Source organism: Talpa europaea (assembly GCF_964194135.1).
Source record: "Talpa europaea genome assembly, chromosome: 15".
NCBI classification, from domain to species: domain Eukaryota; kingdom Metazoa; phylum Chordata; class Mammalia; order Eulipotyphla; family Talpidae; genus Talpa; species Talpa europaea.
In genome coordinates, this window is record NC_140083.1 from 81,728,204 (window position 1) to 81,749,784 (window position 21,581).

Consider the following 21,581-nt stretch of genomic DNA (forward strand, 5'->3'; position numbering starts at 1 on the left):
TTGGAAAGAAACACTATAATAACTCAAGTCGACGGTATAGAGGGACAAACTTTTCTCAATATGTCCATATGAACCAATTAGTGAGAGATGATATTCCATTTTGTATATTTTGACGGAACACACAAACACATACAATTCCCTAAAGGAGTGCAGTTATTGCTGAGATAATCAGACACCTAGCCCTCACATATAAAAACCGGGCAACAGATGAGAACCAGGGTCACAGATTCAAGGTACACTTCCCCTTGGTCAGTCAGCAAAACACAAATGACTTTGGTTTACAATTCCCAATTATGGTGCACGTGGTATTAATCACATAATTTGGGGCCTTCCAGGTGGCGCAGAAGGTTAAGCACTGTGAAGCTGTCTGCAGCCTCTGCAGCACGGGTTCGATTACTGGACAGCCAGGGAGATTCCCACATGGCACGGCAGACCTCGGAAGTGCTTTCGGTCAGTCTGCCTTTTCTGCTCCCCACTCTGTCTCTGGTGAATCCTCTCACCCTCCCGTGCCTCTGGCCTATACCCCAGCTGTTGTATAAATAAATAAATAAATCTTTAAAAAAAAAAAACAACTCACATATGCTGTCTATCTCTCAACCCATAAATATTATCCGTAAACCTGCAGCAGTAGCAAATACTGCTACTGAACAGTTGTGCTCTCAGCATCAAGCTAGGCACAGAGAACTGATGTTTATTCCCAGTAAACATCAAAAATGTAATCTAAAGGGAAAGAAGATTAGAGCACTGTTGCATGCAAGGTTATTAGGGAACATATATGGGCCCATAAGGACACAATGTGTTAACTTTTTAGTTTTATTTTTCTGACCAAAATGTAACCATTGTCAGGTCAGTTTTTTCCAACAGATTTCCTCAGAGCTAAATGCTTCCTAATATAAATGGGATATAAACAATTTTTTAATTTTTTTAAAGATTTATTTATTTATTGACTTATACAAGCGCTGGATATAGTCAGAGGCACAGGAGGGTAGGAGAATTCACCAGAGCCAGAGTGGAGAGCAGAACAGGCAGAGTGACGAAGTACACTGCTGAGGGGAGCAGAGGGTGGCAGGAGAGGTCTGCACGCCATGTGGGACCCTCGCCCAGCAGCCGGGAATAGAACTGGTGCTGCAGAGACTGCGGGCAGCTTCACAACCCAGCGCTCAATCGCTGCGCCGCCAGGGAGGCCCATTATTATTCTTTTTTTAAGATTTATTTTATTTATACAAGAACTGGGGTACAAGCCAGATGCGCGGGAGGGTGAGAGGATTCACCAGAGACAGAGCGGGGAACAGAACAGGCAGACAGATGGAAGACGCTGCTGAGGGGAGCAGCAGGCAAGGCAGGAGAGGTCTGCTGTGCCATGTGGGTTTCTCCGCAGCTGGAGGGGATCAAACTGGCACCGCAGAGGCTGCAGACAGCTTCACAATGCTGCGGTCAACCACCTGCGCCAGCAGGGAGGCCCTGATTTTTTTTTAAATGATTGCTTTCTGGCTTGAAATAGTCCTACCTGAATCCTGCCACCACTTCAACAAAGATTAAGAGACAACCTATTCTAGGCAAAAAGGAGAATCCTCAGTGTTTTCTCCAATGAGTCTAGCAAAACTCCAAACACAGCAATGGCTGTAGAACCAATCACCCCATATACCATGGTACTGATAAAGCCATCTTAATAAGTTAAAAAGTCAGCAATTAAAAGAGTGATTTAACTTTTTTTAACTCACTTTTGTTCACAGAACCTCCAAATTTTGTTCCTAGGTAATTCTAACTTAAAGGTTAAGATTGTAGGCCTCCCTGGTGGCCTAGGGGTTAAGGCTCAGTGCTATCACTGGCTACAGCCTAAAGTTTGATCCCCAGCCAGGGAGCTGACCCACACTGCACATCAGACCTCTCCTGTCTCGCCTGCTGCTCCCCTCAGCAGTGTATTTCAGTAAATACACCTGCTCTGCTCCCCACTCTGTCTCTGGTGAATTCTCACTCCCTCCCCTCCATGCACCTCTGGCCTACTCCCCAGTTCTTCTATGCAAAAAAATGAGAGAGAGAGAAAAAAAAAGATAGGATTGTTTTCCCCTGATTATTTCATTTCCATTATGCCTGTATCAGAAGTTGAAGCAAATGCACCACTTAGTTCTACACCTACATCTGAATTCTGTAAGAAAATATAAACCATCCGTGGGAAGAAATGATTATCTCTGTGAAACAAATCCTACCATGCAAATTAATAGCCAATGGAGGCAATAGTCAAATGACTGGATGAAATGAAGTGCTGAGTAGTCAGATACAGTCTCAGGACAATCCATTTCCAGGTGTTGTAGCCCCTACATTGCTGTATTTGCAAAAAAAAACACAGTACTTTACCTTTCTGGAGATTGAAGACACATTCAAACCAAATCTTTGAGCTCTTTCCTTTAGCTTATCCAGGTTAACCTATTAAAAAAAGAGAGAGGAACCCCGCATATTAAAATAAAACAGACAACACAAAAGGCAAAAACTGTGATCCAAAGATAGAATTCAAATAAGCCTACAATATCAAAGTTAATTTATGTGCCAAATTAGGAAACTAAGTAGCACCCATCCATGTCAACAAGTACTAAAAGACCACTGCTAGAATGCAGTCAGCCTCGACTCCTTTATCCATCAAGGAGGGAAAATGTCTAAGGAGTTCTCAAGATCAATGTAAGCCAAATGCTGCTTGAAAAATGCAAACAAATGTCTAAGTCATCACCTTCAAACAAGTCCATCATTTACATTTCAAATCATTAATTCCCATACATGGTCTATGCAAATAGTTCTTTTTAACAAAAAAGATTTATTTTATTTATTAATGCATACAAGAGCTGGGGTATAGGCCAGAGGTGTGGGGGGTGAGAGGGTTCACCAGAGTCAGAGTGGGGAGCAGAACAGGTAGACTGACTGAACTACACTTCTGAGGGGACCAGGAGAGGTCTGCTGTGCCACATGGGTCAGCTCCCTGGCTGGGGATCGAACTCATGCTGCAGTGGTTGGTCACAGCTTCATAGTTCTTAGACTTAACCCCTTACATCACCAGGGAGGCCCTATGCAAATAGTTCTTAACATCTAGTTCTCCTTTCTTCAAAAGACATCTACTACCACTTCCCCACTATTTTTTCTTCCTTCCTTTTTTTTAGAAGCTTTGTTAACAACTTCCGCTACAACATTTCACTTTCATTAAAATCCTGAATTGAAGCCACAAGAAAAGGATTTCATAAAGCTGAAGGTATTTTACCACCACCACATTTTTTAAACATGACAATCAGACACAATGGTCCAGAGGCATTTTATTCTACTAGTCTTTATTCTGATTTTATTTTTAATAGGTAATATTGAAAAATACCAATATCTACAAATAGGATCCATAAATTTATTCCAGTTTTTCTTGTGATAATTACACATTATCCAAAACCAATGGGGAACTACGCCTAATACCCAAGTAGCACAAAACAAAGAATTATACGAATTATCCTCTAGCTAACAAAATCTATCTTTTGAAGAGGAGTGAGAGGAAGGAAAATATCTATAATGATTTAGAAGATGTAGCCATTTTCCGCAAACAACTCAAACAACTCTTCTTATTCAGAATATACAACACTGTATTGAAAAAAAAAGTCACCAAAGTCATACGATCTCAGAGTTTCCTTTGATCTGGAGAGAAGGAGGTCTCTCTAACTTCAAAACTAACTGTAGAGAGTTAAGTTCTGGTTTTCAAGGTATAAAAAAAGATTTCTTACCATAGGCTTGGTGTCAGATGACGGACCTAAGGAAGCAAATAAAAAGTTTTATTATTTGTGAAAGTCATAAAGGAAGTTGACAGTCTTCAAATCAAATTATATAGAACAGAAATAGTACACAGGACAAATGTTCTTTATTCTATGGTAAGAAAAGGCATGGATAAGAAATGGGAACATTTAATAGTGCAGCCACTTAGGAAAAGTTTGACAGTCATCAAGAAGTCCAACACAGGGTTTACCATACGAGCTAGCAATTCCACAGCTAGGTACAGACCCAAGAGAAAGAGAAACATACATCCACACAGAAACTTTTATATGAATGTTCACAACAGCATTATCCATAGTGGCCAAAAAAGTGAAAACAACTCCAACTGTCCATTAACTGATGAATGAATAAATAAAATGTGGTATATGTATACAATGGAATATTATCCAATGGTCAAAGACAAAGTCCTGATGCATGCTACAACATGGCCGAGCCCTTTTGTGCTAAGTAGAGGAAGCCAGTTAGAAAAGACCACAAATGACTTAATTTATATGAAGGTATATATATACACGTATGTATATATAAATGCAGTTGCTTAAGACAGGAGGCGGAGGGAAAGAACGGGAAAAATTGCTAATAGGTACAGGGCTTATTTCTGGCGTGCTGGATATGTCCTAAAGTTAGACTGTGAATGCTTCCACAATCTCACAAATAATATTTAAAAACAATGAATTATAGGCTTTAAAAACAATGAATTAGGGCCTCCCTGGTGGCTCAAGGGGTTAAGCACATTGCACTGTGAAGCAATCCGCAGCCTCTGCAGCATGAGTTCAAAATGAACAACCAAAAAAAAAAACCCAATGAATCACAGGCTTTATTCTTTTTATTTTTTTTTTAAAGATTTATTTATTTATGCATATGAGAGCTGGGTTACAGGCCAGAGATGCGGGGGATGAGAGGATTCACCAGAAACAGAGTGGGGAACAGAACAGGCAGATTGATCCCCCGAAGTACACAGCTGAAGGGAGCAGCAGGCAAGTCAGGAGAGATCTGCTGCGCCATATGGGTTGCTCCCTGGCTGGCCGGGGATCGAACTCATGCTGCAGGGGCTGCAGATTGCTTCATAGTGTGGTGCTTAACCCCTTGTGCCACCAGAGAGGCCTGGCTTTATTCTTTTTAAAAATTTATGCATACAAGAACTGGGATATAGGCCAGAGGTGTGTTGCGGGTGAGAGGATTCACCAGAGACAGAGTGGGGAGCAGAACAGGTGAATCTACGGAAATACACTGCTGAGGGGAGCAATGGGGAAACAGGAGAGGTCTGCTGTGCCATGTGAGTCAGCTCCCTGGCTGGGGATCAAACTCAGGCTGAGACTTAACCCCTAGCCTACCAGAGAGGCCCTGGAATTTTAATTTTTGTCTTTCTTCAAATAGCACTATGTAGTATCTTTAAATTTTTGTTTACCATTGCCATTCCTATTATATCTTTGTATACAACTAAAAGCTGGAAAATATTTTGTTTCTAAAACAGTGACAGTGGCCAGAATTCTACTGGTCTTTTAAAAAAAAAACACAGCAAAACACTACAAAGTGTTTGGAGAACGTTTTCTTAACACACCTGAAATACGAGCAGGTCATTAGGAAGCCTAGATTGAATTAGGAGACTACATTAAAATTTTCAGTCTCTGAGAAAAAGAAATATGCTCTTTTAAAAATAGTTACACACACCCTTTATTACAAGATATTCGCTGGAGTTTGAAAAACACAGACAAACACAATGAAGTCAGACTCCACCAACCAGAGATAATAAATGTTAACTATTCATGTGTATCTATACACATACTCCTCTTCTTCTTTTTTTTTTTTTTTTTTTGTGGGACCCTCGCCAGTGGGTGGGGATCAAACTGGTGCTGCAGAGGCTGCGGGTAGCCTCGCAACTCAGCGCTCAACCGCTGCGCCACCAGGGGCAGCCCTATACACATACACTTCTAATCTTTTTTCCTTTTCAAACATGTACTTTTATTACTAGAACAGGAACATATTGCTAGTGTAATTTTATAACTTCTTTTTTTCACTTAGTATCTTTAACAAGTATTCTTCGGCCTCCCCGGTGGCGCAGCGGTTGAGCGCTAGGTTGCGAAGCTGCCTGCGGCCTCTGCGGCGCTGGTTCGATCCCCGGCTGCTCCCCGGCCACCGGAGGAGGGTCCCACATGGCGTGCAGACCTCTCCTGCCGCCCGCTGCTCCCCTCAGCAGTGTACTTCGGTCCTTCTGCCTGCTCTGCTCTCCGCTCTGGCTCTGGTGAATTCTCTCACCCTCCCGCGCTTCTGACTGTACCCAGTGCATGTATAAACAAAAACAAACAAAGAAAGAAAGAAAGAAAGAAAGAAAAACATGCCTCTAAAAAAAAAACAAGTATTCTTCAATGTCATTCTTAATACCTGTATGGTCTTGTATACTATAGCACATATCTATTTAACTAATTCTCTATCATATATTATACAGTTTCCAGTTACTGATCCAGTTGTTTGGACATGACACCTAGAAATAATGTTACAATAAACTCTATGCCTAATTCTTCAAGCATACCTAAAATCATTCCCTTGTAAATTCCTGTAAGCTGGAGCATTAAGGTAAAAGATACTCTCCTTTCCATTTTTTTACTCACAGTTGGGAGTATAAAACTGGAGAGGTACACAATAATTATATTGAGATACTGGAATTAAAGTAAGGAAGGTACTACAAACTTTTCTGAAGGTGTACAAGAAAAGGGAAACAAATGTTATAGCACTCTCTCCTATTCTCTCATAACTTCACTTCCTCCTTTAAATTGCCCAAGAAGTCTTAAGTATGGTTTTAAATAAAGCAAAATGGTAAATGTTATAACCTCTTAAAGGTTTCTAGCGCTAACAAATTTACCTTAACTTGGGGGAATGAAAACTGTTATATCAGAAAAGTAAAACTATAAAAATAACTTTCTCAGAAGAGTCTCTGTATTCTTACCTTTTGATGGAACTGAAGAAATCCCAAATCTATAGAGAGAAAAGCAAGTTAAATTTTAGGAAGCTGTTCACACTCCTGGTTGTCTGTAGCCGTGTCAAGTGTACATATGGCACTTCTTGCTTGTGATCTTAAGCTTGCAATCATTAGCTAATTCTAACAACCCCATGAAAGAGGTTCAGTTTACTGTTTTTCTCACCAAGAGCCCAGAGAATAAGCTAAAAGGAAGCCTTAGCAGTATTGGGAATAGCATTCAGTTCTTGACATTTACTAATTACAAAACTTTTGATAATAAAACCCCATCTATAGCTACTACATCCCAATCAGCAGAGATGTTATGGATAGAGCCAATGAGTATTTCTTTTCCAGAAGGCCTCTATTCTACCTAAAAACAATTATATGTAACCCACCCCCTCCTTAATATCAGCACTGTATTAGATTCAACAGGGTGGGGAAACTCACCTAGCTGCCCGTGCAGCTTTCTTACTCTCCAGGCTCACAGGTACATTGAATCGCTCAGCCCTCTTCTGCATTCTCTAAGTGAGAAGAGACAAAAGAAGGGAAAGAAAAAATTCAACTTCTGATTTGCTTCAATTTTAAAAGTTGTTTACAGACATGTATCTCTAGAATATCATGAATAATCTTATCTAAACTGAGAATACTGACAATCCTCTAGAGGGTATCATGTTGTATCCATTCGAAGGCTTAACTCAACAGCCCTTTCCAGAAAGCAAACACAAAAAGACTATTATTACATTCATGTCCTCAAAAACAAAAGAGAAGGAATAAAATAAAACCCACATTCTGTATGAAGCCAAGAAGACAAAAGCCGTGTTTGGTTGACCTCTGAAAAGGGATCAAAGGAACAGCTTGGTTCCAATACTAGTGGTACGCTTTCACTTAGAAACAAGGCAGTGTTGTCCTATGCGGTTTTCACTTTAAAGATACAAGAAAAAAAGATTGATCTCAACTAGAACCTAGTTTCAGACACTGTGAAACAGAGTCGAGAGAAATTTCAATCTCACCAGCTAGTGGACAGTAACTTAAGAGGGACATCTTCCCTTTTCACTTTTCATCTCTTCTAAGCGACAACTGCCCCAAACTCTGATCCTACTTTGTAGACATCTAAAAGAAAGTTATCACTAAGAACACAGCAGTATACACACAAAATACAGGGCTTCAAAAGTGACATCCACTGTGCCACTCCAAATATTTCCCCAAGTATAGGTTTGGTGGGAAAACCTATCAACACAAAAATCTGTCAATACTGATATTCTACTATGAGTAAAATGTTTAAAATGGTAATACATACAATAAAGGGTAAGAGAGAAGTAAATACAGAAACTGCTATTCTACTAAGGAGCAGAATACCAACCTCAGTCTGTGGTAATTCAGATGTAATCTTTACCACTTTCTTCTCTGCTGCCCTAGAAAAGAAGGAAGATTTTTAAAAACAGAAAACTGATATTCTAAACTAAAACCTTAGAACTGTATAAGAATTTACATGACTCACGTCCCCGTCCCATATTTGCCACCCCTTAGGAAAAAAAAAGAAGAAAAACAAAGCCATGAAGCTTATTAGAATTTTGGTTCCCTGAACTATCATCTATTGGCAAAAGTTCAAGTAACAGACTAAGCTGCTTTGCTGAGGTATAAGAAAGTAATAAGGAAAGAAGTCTAGCTAAATATAATTAGGCTGAAGGACACCAGAAACCATTTTACTTACAGGATTTTTCTGGACTAATCACTATTCCTCCAACCCTTATTTAAATACCAGCTCTCAAATTTCATCATAACAATTAATGAGTGCTCTACAGTTTCTGGTTTCCTTCTTTTACAAATCTTTTAATTCTCCCATGGGACCTGTAGCTTCAGCTGGAACAGTCAAAGTGGAACAAATAAAAGTGCCAAAGGGGGCCAGAACAAAAAAGGTTAAAGGGATTTTGAATTAGGAAAACATGGCAAGTTACTAGTTAAAAGGTTTAAGAGAAAACAAAAGAAGGGGGACCATAGGGGCGGGAGACAAAGTTCGGAAGTACCCGGGATAAATGGAAGGGCATTAACCCTCCACCAAACAACTCTCATAAAACTGTGGGTCATAACCAGTCTCATTAAGGTGCCTCATTTAGAGACATGGGCAGCTTTTGTTCCAATATCCCGGACACTTTTCCCATTTGATGCCCTGTAAGGTAGTAATGGTTTAATGGCATTTTCAGAGGAAGCAATTCTAAAACAGGAACTTACTCTCTCCTTCATTCTTTTGTTGGAGGTCCCCGGACTGACAAATATGCACTGGGTGCCCCCTGCTGACCATAACTAGGTCCTACAACATTTAACTGTCTTGGGTGGGGAAAAAAAATCATCACACTACAAACAGGTTATTTTTCAGAACGTGGAATGATGAAGCAAGGAGACTCCTTTGGAATGCTCAAAGGGCATAAATGACCCCTATCTTGACTTTTAAAGAAATTTCTAAATTCTTCCCATTTCCCAATCATGCTCCCTTTCCCAGCCCTCTTTCATTTAGGCAGAAAGGGATACTGAAATTTATTAAGGTTTTACTTGAAGTCCAATGCCATTAGGAAAACAGTCCTCTCCTCCAACCCCAGGCTCCTATTTCCCATCTTGAAGCACAATCACTGCAGCATACCTCACAGCAAAAAAGGAACCGCAGAGAGGAAACTTTCTTACGTTCTATTCCAACTCCCTAACACACAATTAAGCTTAAGAAGTAAATACACATCATATTCTGGGACGCAAGGGAAATTTCTCTGTACTGAGAAATCTCTCTCCTACTCACAGTCACACGTATAACATTCCACAACTAAGGGAACCCCGAACCTTTCTGCATATACTTTGGTCTAACCACTACTATCCCTCCAAAAAATCAAAATTACCACACACACACTTTCAATTTTCTTGCTTAAAAATTTATTCATAAAGTTAAATTCCTCTAACAACTGTTCTCTATCCCAGCCCAAGGCCTCTCCCACAACCATCTTCTGCCAGACCCTCAGAAAAGCACCCTAATTTGATTCCTCTCTTTTGGAGCCAGAGGTGCTAGAGCAGCACTTTATTTCATGTGCCTGGTTTTGTTCAATCCAGATGTCAGCTGGAACAGAAACAACCTAGAACTCAGGAACAAACCAGTTCCAATGACAATACAAGGTCTACTCTGTGAATATACGGTATTCACTGGACAATGAATGTACAGCAAACTGAAGAAAGTCCAGACTTCTAAAGGAAACATTTCATTATAAAGCAGCTTAAAATGAAGGTCTTCCAGAAGTCATCTTCACAATTTTCCACTTAACAAGGAAACATTTCCCCTCTAAATGCATGAAATCATGTTAGTAGACTGTGTTGGAATTTAATCTGGTTAATAAATATCTGAAACTTGGTTGGGGGTGTGGGAATTAAAGCCTTCTAAAAACAAGAGAATAGGGATCTAACCCACATATGACACAACAGACCTCTCCTGTGTCGCCCGCTACTCCCCTTAGGAGTGTATTTTGTAAATCCGCCTGTTCTGTTCCCCACTATGTCTCTGGTGAATCCTCTCACCCCACTATCCCACACATCTGGCCTATACCCCAGTTCTTCTACACAAAAATTTAAAAAAAAAAAAAAAAATAAAAAAAAAAATCAGGGCCTCCCCTGGTGGCGCAGCGGTTGAGCGATGGGCTGCGAGGCTGCCCGCAGCCTCTGCGACGCCGGTTCGTTCCCCGGCCGCCGGCGAGGGTCCCACAAATAAATAAAAATAAATAAATAAATAGCGGGTCTTCACACGAGTCCCATTGATTTAAAAAAAAAAAAAAATCACATTTTACATATTCTGAGAATGAATTTTTTTTTAAAATTTCAAACCACTATTTTTTAACTCACACAAGTAAATGATCGTTGCATTTACCCATCTGCATTCTTAACCCAGAATTCCCCAAAGTATCTCTATTTAAAAACTCTCCCATTAGGGCCTCCCCAGTGGCACAGCGGTTGAGCGCTGGGTTGCAAAGCTGCCCACAGCCTCTGAAGCGCCGGTTCAATCCCCGGCCGCTGGGCGAGTGTCCCACATGGCACGCAGACCTCTCCTGCCATGCCCGCTGCTCCCCTCAGCAGTGTACTTCGGTCCTTCTGCCTGCTCTGCTCCCCGCTCTGGCTCTGGTGAATTCTCTCACCCTACTGCGCTTCTGACTGTACCCAGTGCTTGTATAAATAAATAAATCTACCAAAAAAAAATCACACTCTAATGTATGGCGGGGTTAGCTTTCCTTCTCCCATTGTTAAAAAAAAAAAAACTATCCCATTAGCTATTTTCTCAAGATACTATATCTAAACATAAACCTCCTATGATAAAAAAATAAATAGCTCATTTTAGAAAGTAATTATACTTGATAACATCTAATAAAACATTAAACGCACATCGCTGGTGATGAAGCAAATTCACTGCTAGGAATTTATATCATACAAACACAGCACTGCATTTTTTGCTATTATGAATAATCTAAATGTCCATCAACAAGAGACTGGTGAAACTAATGTTAATCCATAGAAGGGAGTACTATTAGCTGTCAAAAAAAAGAATAAGTTCTAATTTGGTAACTACTAAATCTGAACATGAATACATGTACTATTCTTACAACTTCTGTATCTAATTGCAATTTTCCATAGTTACAAGCTAAAAAGAGAATGATCACTCACTTACTAGAATAATTATCCCTATTTCATAGGGTTGACAAGGATTGTGAGAATACTTATAAAACATTTCAAATCTTGCCTAAAATGTAATTACCGTTTAAATAAGAACATTATACAGAAAGCTTCAATGTGAAAAACAACAAAAAGCAGGCATAATGTGTATGTGTCTGTATGTATACAGCAATAAGTTATTCTTGAAGACTATATTTAAAAACTCCGGGAAGTCATATAGGGATGGAGACAAGGGATACGCAATTTCCAATTTATGTGCTCCTTTACATTTTTATCAGTACATATATTATTTATTATTAGTATATATGTTGTCTTTAATAATAAAATATTAATACAACCAGGAGAAACAGAATGTAAAAAAAGAACCAACTGCTCTTAAAGAACTGAAGTATAAGATGGTCAGATATTTGTGTAAAAAGTTCCAAATAGGCCTCTCCTGGTGGCGCAGCGGTTGAGCACTGGGCTGCGAAGCTGCCCACAGCCTCTGTAGTGCTGGTTCGATCCCAGGCCACCCCACCGGCGAGGGTCCCACATACATGGCGCACAGACCTCTCCTGCCACACCCGATGCTCCCCTCAGCAGTGTATTTCGTCGGTCTGCCTATTCTGTTCCCCACTCTGGCTCTGGTGAATTCTCTCACTCTCCCACGCTTCTGACTGTACTTGTATAAATAAATAAATAAATCTTTAAAAAAAAAAAGTCCCAAATAAAGGTGGCTATAATCAACCTTGTGGCAGTTTAAATAAATCAGAACCACTTTCCCCTATAGTATCCTATCCTCCCCTTTTCCACTGTAAATAAAGAAGGGAGAATACAGCATTACTTAAGAGACAAAAACCTCTGCTCAGCACCCTCTACCCTTATAAAATTCCTGATAAGCAGACAATAGGTATGATTCTCTATACAGAAAATGATCTAATGTGGTAATCCTACAAAAGACTAACAAAGGCTAGGAGACTGTCTGGGATTGAAGTCTCCTGATTCTAATCTAATATAACCCAGAAATGACTTTGCTTCTTTGAGACCATGGATTTGGAATGAAGTAAACTCTTTCCAAAAATTGTATAATCTAATGAGAAATAAAAAGGCCAATAGGGGTGTATAAGAGATTAAAAGTTCCCCCAAAACCCAGAACTGTCCATTCTGTAATGAGATTATTAAAAAAAAGGATAGTTACACGTCAACAGTTTTTTCAGCAGGTTCTTCTTCTTTGGCAGGAAGATCTATTGGCTTTGGTTCTTCTTCCTAAAACCAAATGAAACAAGATGATTAACTTAAATCAAGAGTACTGCACATACCCATCAACAAAGACTATGAGAACTCCAAAATGAACAAGTCTTTCTGAACCTTCATTTCCCCTTTATGCTCCCCTAATGAGTTAGTATTTGAGTACTCTTATGATTGGTTGTTAAGCAATGTGGACAAGGCAGTGGCACATTGCCAGGCCAGTGACTAACCTTACTCTGTCCAACTCACCTCTGTTTCATCTCCCAGTACATCTTCTTCATTTGCTTCCTCTTCAGCTAAAGAATATTAAAATATTTAGGTCAAGCCCTGCTATAAAACCATCTCGATCACTGTACTTAGGCTAAAATTATAATCATTTTGCTTTCCCCAAATGAAACTCAATCATGAAGGCAGAACTAACACTAACAAAATTTGCTCTATATAAAAGATAAAATTATATTCTCAACCTAACATTAATATAAAGTTGAACTCCAACTGGACTGAAGAACTAAATATAACGAGGTCAACCATGGCATTAGTAAAAAGCAATAGAGAATATCTTTATTATTAAGTAGTGGGGAAGGGAAAAAAAAAATCAAAGACACAAAAGAGGCAAAAAATTTACTATTTCTCAAAACTAAGGACATCTACTTAAGGAATGACACCAAAGGAAAAGAAATAAATGACAAAGAAGGTATCTGTATCTAACAATAACAATGTAATAATAACATTAGAATATAAAAGAGATGCCTGTAAACTGAGAGTAATGGAAACCCCAATAAAAAAACAGGCAAAGATGACACCCAAAGAACCAAGAACACAAGAAATATTTAACAATCGTAAATTAGAGGAATATAAATTAAAACAACAGATAAGCAAAAATTAGACTACTTGGTAGAACAGCACCAAGTTTAGGTTTGTGATGATACAAGAACCCTAATGATGAGAATATCAATTTTACCCTATAATGACTCTCACACAGGAGCATTAGGAAATATTAAGGAAGTAGTTCAGGAGGCAAAATAGGTATGTCACTGGGTGAATTAAGTAAGACGTGGTGGATTCTTGTATATTATAGAACACTACACCAAAACTGAGTCAATAGACTACATGAGTCAATAGATTACACGACCTCACAGCCACAGGTCACATGGATCTATCATTATTAAAAAAAAAAAAAAAAAAAAAAAAAGACATAAAGGAAAAAGAGAAAGTAAGGCCATGGCCTCACTGCCACTCATATAAAAATACTATATGCCGGGCCTCCCCTGGTGGCGCAGCGGTTGAGCGCTGGGCTGCGAGGCTGCCTGCAGCCTCTGCAGCACCGGTTTGTTCCCCAGCCACCGGCGAGGGTCCCACCAAAAAAAAAAAAAACAAACAAAACTTTATGCCAAATACTACATGGTTTACGAGGACAAAGATTGGCTGAGTGTGTTGGGTGTGAAAGAAATGGAAATAAAATTTGGAGGGGATATTGTACAACCTGGCATGATAGTAAAACCTATTTCATGTTATTGTACTTAACTTTATTGGGTTTTTTAAAAAGATTTATTTATTTATGCATACAAGAGCTGGGGTACAGGCCAGAGGTACAGGGGGTGACAGGATTCACCAGAGAGAGTAGGGAGCAGAATAGGAGGATCTACTGAAATACACTGCTGAGGGGAGCAGCGGGCAAGACAGGAGAGGTCTGCTGTGCCCTGTGGGTTGCTCCCTGGTCGGCTGAGAGTCAAACTTGTGCTGCAGTGGCTGGCAATAGCTTGATGGCGCTGTCTTTAACCCCATGCCACCAGGGAGGACCCCCGTACTTCACTTTATTGTACTTTACAAATACTGGTTTCTTTACGAACTGAAAGTTTATTACAACCCTGCACAAAGCAAGTCTATCTGGCACGATTTTTCTTACAGTGCATGTGCCTACTTCATGTCTTTGTTACGTTTTGGCAACCATTACATTTTTTAAATATTTTTTTATTATACATACATAAGTATATACTATATATATTAAAACATTATATTTTATGGTGATCTATAATCTTTGCTGTTACTATTGTAATTGTTTTTGGGCACCATGAACCACACCCACACAAAATGGAGAACTTAATAAATCTATGTGTTCTCACTGCCCCACCAACTGGTTGCTCTCTCTCCTTGGGTCTCCCTGTTCCCTGAGACACAATATTGAAATTAGGCCAATTAGTAACTCTATAATGACCTCTCTATTGTTCAAATGAAAAAAGAGTCAAACACCTCTTATTTTCAATCAGAAGCTAAAATTGCTTAAGCTTAGTGAGGAGGGAATATCAAAGCCAATAAACAAACAACTAGATCTTTTGTGCAAAAAAGGCTAGCCAATTTGCAAAAATAAAGGAAAAGCTCTTGAAGGGAATTAAAAGTGCTACTCCAGTGGACACACAAATGGTAAGAAAGTAAAACAGTCTTATTGATACGGAGAAAGTTTTAGTGGTCTGGACAGATTAAACCAGTCACAACAATTCCTTAAGCCAAAGCCTAATCCAGAGATAGGCCCTAAATCTCCTTAAGTCTGTGACAGATAGGAGGTGAGGAAGCTTCAGAAGAACAGTCTGAGGTTAGCAGAAATTAATTCATGAAGTTTTAGGAAAGAAGTCAACTCCGTAACATCTAAGTACACTGTGAAATAACAAGTGCTAATACAGAAGCTGTACCAAGTTATCCACTAGATCAAGCTAAAATCATTAATGAAGGTGACTACACTAAGCAACAGATTTTCCCATATGAATGAAATAACCTTATTAGCAGGGGTAAAAGTAGCTGGTGACTTCAAGTTCAAACCAATGCTCATTTACCATTTTGAAAATCGTAGGTCCCTTAAGAATATGCTAAATCAACTATGTCTGTGCCCTATAAATGGAATAACAAAGCCTGAATGATAGCACATCTGTTTACAACATGGCTTACTGCTTATTTTAAGCCCACTGTTAAAGATCTATTGCTCAGAAATAGATTCCTTTCAAAATATTACTGCTCACTGATAATGTACCCAGTCACCCAAGAGGTCTGAAGGAAATGTGTTAAGATTAACATTGTTTTCATGCCTGCTAACATCCTTTCTGCAGTCTGAGGTTCAAGGAATTCTGAGTTTTTTTAAAAAGATTTATTTATTTATGCATACAAAAACTAGGCACAGGCCAGAGATGCGGGGGTGAGTGGATTCACCACAGACAGAGTAGGGAACAGAACAGGCAGACCCACTGAAATACACAGCTGAGGGGGGCAGTGGGCAAGACAGGAGAGGTCTGCTGCGCCATGTGGGTAGCTCCCTGGCCTGCTGAGGATCGAACTTGTGCTGCAGAGGCTGCGGACAATTTCACAGTGTTGTGCTTAACCCCTCACGCCACCAGGGAGGCCCCTAATTCTGACTTTCAAATCTTATTATTTAATAAATAAAGCTATAGCTGTTATGGAAAATGACTCCTCTAATGAATCTGGGCAAAGTAAATAAAATGTCTTCTGGAAAGGATTCACCATTCTATATGTCATTAAGAACATGTGTGATTCCATGCAGTTTGCTGCAACATGGATGGCGCTGGAAGGGATCATGCTCAGCGAAATAAGCCAAAAAGAAAAAGAAAAATACCGGATGGTCTCACTCATAGCAGGAATCTAGAAAACTTAAATAAGGGACCAGGAAAATGAATAACTATAAGAAAGTGAAAATCAAAATCAACAAAAAACTATGAACCAGAGACACTTTTAGGGGGGCGGGGGCGGGAGGGGAGGGATTGGGGTCAGAATGGGGGGCTGCAATTGTATGGGGAATATAACAATAAAATTTATTAAAAAAAAAAAAAAAGAACATGTGTGATTCAAGAGAAGTCAGAATAAAAGGAATTTGGAAGAAGTTAACTGCAACCCTCACAGATCACTTTAAGCAACCTTCAAGACTTCAGTGGAAGAAGTAACTGCAGATATGATGGAAATAGCAAAAGCAGAACTAAAAATGGAACCTGAATTGCTACATTTTTACAATAAAACTTGAATGAGTGAGAAGTTGGAACTTACGAAAAGCAAAAAAAGGAATTTCTTAAGATGGAATCTATTGCAGATGAAGATGCTGTTGACATTGTAGAAATGACAACAAAGCATTTAAAATACAATATAAACTTAGTTGATAAAGCAGCAATAGAGTTTGAGAAGACCGAGTCCAATTTTGAAAGAAGTTCTAAAGTGGGTAGTATGCTATAAACCAGCACTGCAAGCCAGTAGAAAAAAAAGTCAACTATGTGGCAAACTTCATTATGATTTATTTTAAGAAACTGCCAGGGGCCTCCCTGGTGGTGCAAGGGGTTAAGACACAACCTATGAAGCTACCCACAGCCACTGCAGCATGAGTTCGATCCCTGACCAAGGAACTACCACATGGCGCAGCAGACCTCAACTCTCCCACTGCTCCCCTCAGCAGTGTGTTTCAGTCAATCTGCCTGTTCTGTTTCCCACTCTGTCTCTGGTGAATCTTCTCACACCCACATTTCTGGCCTGCACCCCCAGTTCTTGCATGCACAAATAAATAAATAAATCTTTAAAAAAAAATGCCAGTCACCCCAAACTTCAGTCTGATCAGTCAGCAGTCATCAACAATGAGGAAAGACTTTCTACCAACAAAATGGTTAGGAATTAATGAAGGCTCAGATGACAGCATTTTTAGCAAAAAAGTAATAATGCTACCGCACACTTAATAGACCATAGTACAGTACATACAAAACTTTTATATGAACTAAAAAAAAACAACCAAAATATTTGTGATTCCTTCACTGCAGCGGTCTAAACCAAACCAGCAGTATCAACAAAGTATGCCAATAAACCTTAAATGAAGTTGTTTTTAAAAGGCAGAATTAGAATTTGTCAGAGCTAGAAGAGACCAGAAGTTTCTGGATTTCAAAGGTGGAGTCACATCAAATTTCACAGATCAGAATTCAGCCATATAAACTGTGAATGTCCAGGGGCCTCCCCGGTGGCGCAGCGGTTGAGCGCTGGGTTGCAAAGCTGCCCGCAGCCTCTGCAGCGCCGGTTCGATTCCCGGCTGCTCTCCGGCCACCAGAGGAGGGTCCCACATGGTGCGCAGACCTCTCCTGCCGCCCGCTGCTCCCCTCAGCAGTGTACTTCGGTCCTTCTGCCTGCTCTGCTCCCCGCTCTGGCTCTGGTGAATTCTCTCACCCTCCCGCGCTTCTGACTGTACCCAGTGCATGTATAAACGAAACAAACGAACAAACAAATAAATAAATAAAACATGCCTCTATAAAAGAAAAAAAATAAATTAAAAAAAAAATAAACTGTGAATGTCCAAAGTTACCTAATAAATAAGAGGAATTAGAATTCAAATCTTCCAATTCTCAGTCTAGTGACACTTGTTTTACCATATTTCTTTAAAATAATTTGCTTGAATATTGAATAAATCATGTCTTAAAAAGGGGGGGGATAAGGGAATATTTCTTTGCATTAACGACCACTATTTTAGATGACAAAGAGGTTTTTTTATAAATTAAGAGCTTTTATCACACCAACAACCTTAATGAAAAGAAATCTTTTAAATGGCAGAGTTGGAAAATTAATCCCCTCACTCATATCACTCTTTGCCTCCAAGAAGCACTCACCATGCTCTTCAAGATATGCCTGGAGTCTGTTGATAAGATCTTGTTTTATCCCTTTGGTCTCCAAACCACGAGCAAGACATTCCTGCTTTAGTTCAGCAAGCTGAAAAGAAAAAGAATAAAGCTTTTCTTTAATTAACAGAATGAACCTGGGGGAACAAAAAGTTAGTTCTCACAAAAAAGAAAAAAAATTCAGTCCCAGATTACTGCTCTTAACTGCACCAAGCAGTCCACAGTCTGCTTCCCCCTAACAAAATTCGATACTTAAGAGAATTTTACTAACACATAAGGAATGAAAACCCTACTTTAATAAAATGTTGACTGTTCCTGCAACTATTTATTATTACAAATCCTTAGTTATTTCTGAGGAGGGGAAATAGGTTCCCTCCCCCCCCCCCAAAAAAATCAGTGCATCAACTGGTACACAGAAAGGCTAAGTTATCACAGAAAGAACAAATATTCAAGCAGAAAAATCGATCTAAAAGCAGATTCTTTTAACTATCTTATTATCCCAGATCCTGCACTCTGCTATCCAAGTGCACGCAAGCCTGGCCACTATAGACGCTGCAGCGTCAGCTAACTTAATGTCAACAATCAATTGACTGAGGAATATATGTCAAAATGGAAACACAGAATCTAATGGCATACCAGAGCACTGAAGATTTTTTAATCAGTTTCATCACTAATGATATAAAAGGTATGCTTTCCGACTCCACAGAAAACAGGAGGAGGAGCTGATGGATGAGTAATAGAAGTAAGCTGTATGGAGAAGGGATGTGCAGCCTTCAGGGAGAACAAGGAGCCAAAATGAAGATTCAGTTTAGAAAGAATAAGCTGCATCTATAAAATACTATACTTACATTCAGAACTTAAATTTTCAAAAACCAGATGGGCAAGATATGGCTCAGCAGTAATTCGAAGGATAAAGACCTCAGGGTTTTAGATACTGGCAAATACAAAGGCTAGCAGTATGATTTATTATTGAATTAACTCTAGGTTATAGGTAAATGAAAAACATAATCTATATTAAATAATGAACTAACCTTACTGGTTTCTATTTTCTCGTTTTAATAAGCATAATTACATGCTGACCCAAGAAGAACAAACAGAAAATGGAAGGCTCCAGAAATTCTATATTGCAGATCAGTGCACAGGTAGTCGTTTGGCCTGAAAGGTTTTGAAGTGATCTAAACTAACATTAACCAGTAAAGAAGTTAGAAAGCAGATTCCTATACAAGAAAGAGCTTTAGAACTAAGGGAATACAGCGGTATTCCCTGGTGGCGCAGCGGTTGAGTGCTGGACTGCGAAGCTGCCCGCAGCCTCTGCAGCGCCGGTTCAATCCCCAGCCGCAGGGCAAGGGGCCCACATGGCGCGCAGACCTCTTCTGCCGCCCGCTGCTCCCCTCAGCAGTGTACTTGGGAAGTCTGCCTGCTCTGCTCTGCTCTGCTCTCCGCTCTGGCTCTGGTGAATCCTCTCACCCTCCCACACTTCTGATTGTACCCAGTGCTTGTATAAATAAATAAATAAATAAATCTTAAAAAAAAAAAAAAGAACTAAGGGAATACAGAGCAATAATAAGGATAGTAAGAGAATGCTGGGCATCTCAGTTTTCCATCAAGGGAACATTAAGAAACAGAAGGGAGTCCCCACCTACATACACAATGACCAGACAGGTGGAGCGGGGCAGGCAAGGATACCATGAGAACTGTCCTACTCAACAAGCCAACAGCACACTGTTGAGAAACATGGTAAGTAATCACCCACAAAAGTGTGGCATGACTGCATAGTATATCAGGGTCACCGAATTCAAATTACCTGGATTCAAACCAATTTTACCACTTACAGTTATGTAACTCTGGGTGAGTAACTTAACCTCTCTGTGTCCGCTTCTTATGAAATTAGGACAGTACCTATACAACAGGCACTGTGTTCATCTCATGTGATAAAGATTAAACCAGTAAAAATTTGTAAAGCATTTGCAATAGTGCTTGGCAGCTAGTAGCCATTCTACAAGCGTTAGAAAGATCCCAGGTAAAGGATTAGACAAGATATGAAAGAATCACTGCCTCTCAGATTTCTGAATTTAACAGATGACTCTCTCTCTCTATATATATATATATTCCCCCCCCCAAAGATTTATTTATTTATTTATACATGCACTGGGTACAGACGTGTGGGAGGGTGAGAGAATTCACCAGAGCCAGAGCGGGGAGCAGAGCAGGCAGAAGGACCAAAGTGCACTGCTGAGGGGAGCAGCGGGCGGCAGGAGAGGTCTGCGCGCCATGTGGGACCCTCTTCCGGTGGCCAGCGCTCAACTGCTGCGCCACTGGGGAGGCCCACTATGTATTTTTAAATAGACTAATTGCACTTCCAATTTTTTATAATATTTCAACTAGGTCATGAACTGATACTTTCACAAAAGACAGTAAAAACCACTACCAGAAAAACGAGCATACACTTTATGATACAGTGATGTCAAAGTGCGCTAGATGTTTCTAAAAGCTTACTCACTTTTTTTTAACATCTCTCAGCACTAACTAGTAAGAGACACAGTTCATGGACTAGAATTGGCCTGCAGCATATTTTGAATAGCATTAATCTACAATCTAGACTCTAAATGATCTTTAAGGTTCATTTCTTAATTAAGAATCTTGATCTTTAACCATATCAGTGATTTATTTTCTTTCAGGTTCCTGGAGAACGAGCCTTTTGATTTTAGCTTTAAGAGTTCTGTTCCCTCATCATAGAAGTATTGTTCATTGCAGAAATGTCTGAAAATTCTAAAAAGCAGAAAATAAGTTTTACAAAACCCCAGCACTTAGAAATCACCTAGCATTTTAAATGTATCATTTTCAGTGTGTGTGTGTGTGTAAAAGAATGTTGGTTGTTTATAAAGTGACACAACTTCATTTCCTGTAACTCATAATCTTCATCAGAAACCCCCATCCCTCTGTGATCACCCCCCCCCCCGCCACCTCCCTCACCCCCAATGAAGTTAACGCTCTGGTAAATATTCGGGCAGGTCAAACAGAAGTGTCTCTCCCTTCTCCTACCTTCCCCAAACTATACCTAGATCTAGGCAAAAGTTTACGAAAACTTCCAGATGACAAAGAAATGAACAGAATGAAGGTTTCTGCACAGGACACTGATAACAGAGTGGTCTGATCTAGACTTGGGGCTGAGAGATTGGTACATATAGTTGTTTAGCATGAACAGCATCCATCACTGCTGACCACTGACCTTGCCAATTGCCTTTGGTCATTGAAATCTTAGCCCCCACTGGCTC

At 39.7% G+C, this 21,581-nt stretch overlaps 1 protein-coding gene across 2 annotated transcripts in view; it reads right to left on the reverse strand.

Moving 5' to 3' along the window:
* SARNP (SAP domain containing ribonucleoprotein) overlaps positions 1 to 21,581 on the reverse strand; it is a gene marked incomplete at its 5' end in the record, with an annotated part of 49,102 nt that overhangs the window by 20,343 nt on the left and 7,178 nt on the right. The window contains 8 exons of one of the 2 annotated variants that reach the window (XM_084255742.1): positions 2,356 to 2,424; positions 3,747 to 3,772; positions 6,734 to 6,762; positions 7,193 to 7,266; positions 8,106 to 8,157; positions 12,615 to 12,682; positions 12,914 to 12,960; positions 18,298 to 18,397. In XM_084255742.1, coding sequence (XP_084111868.1) covers positions 2,356 to 2,424; positions 3,747 to 3,772; positions 6,734 to 6,762; positions 7,193 to 7,266; positions 8,106 to 8,157; positions 12,615 to 12,682; positions 12,914 to 12,960; positions 18,298 to 18,397 — 465 coding nt within the window. The remainder of the gene's footprint in view (positions 1 to 2,355; positions 2,425 to 3,746; positions 3,773 to 6,733; positions 6,763 to 7,192; positions 7,267 to 8,105; positions 8,158 to 12,614; positions 12,683 to 12,913; positions 12,961 to 18,297; positions 18,398 to 21,581) is intronic. The other variant, XM_084255743.1, reaches the window with a different exon arrangement.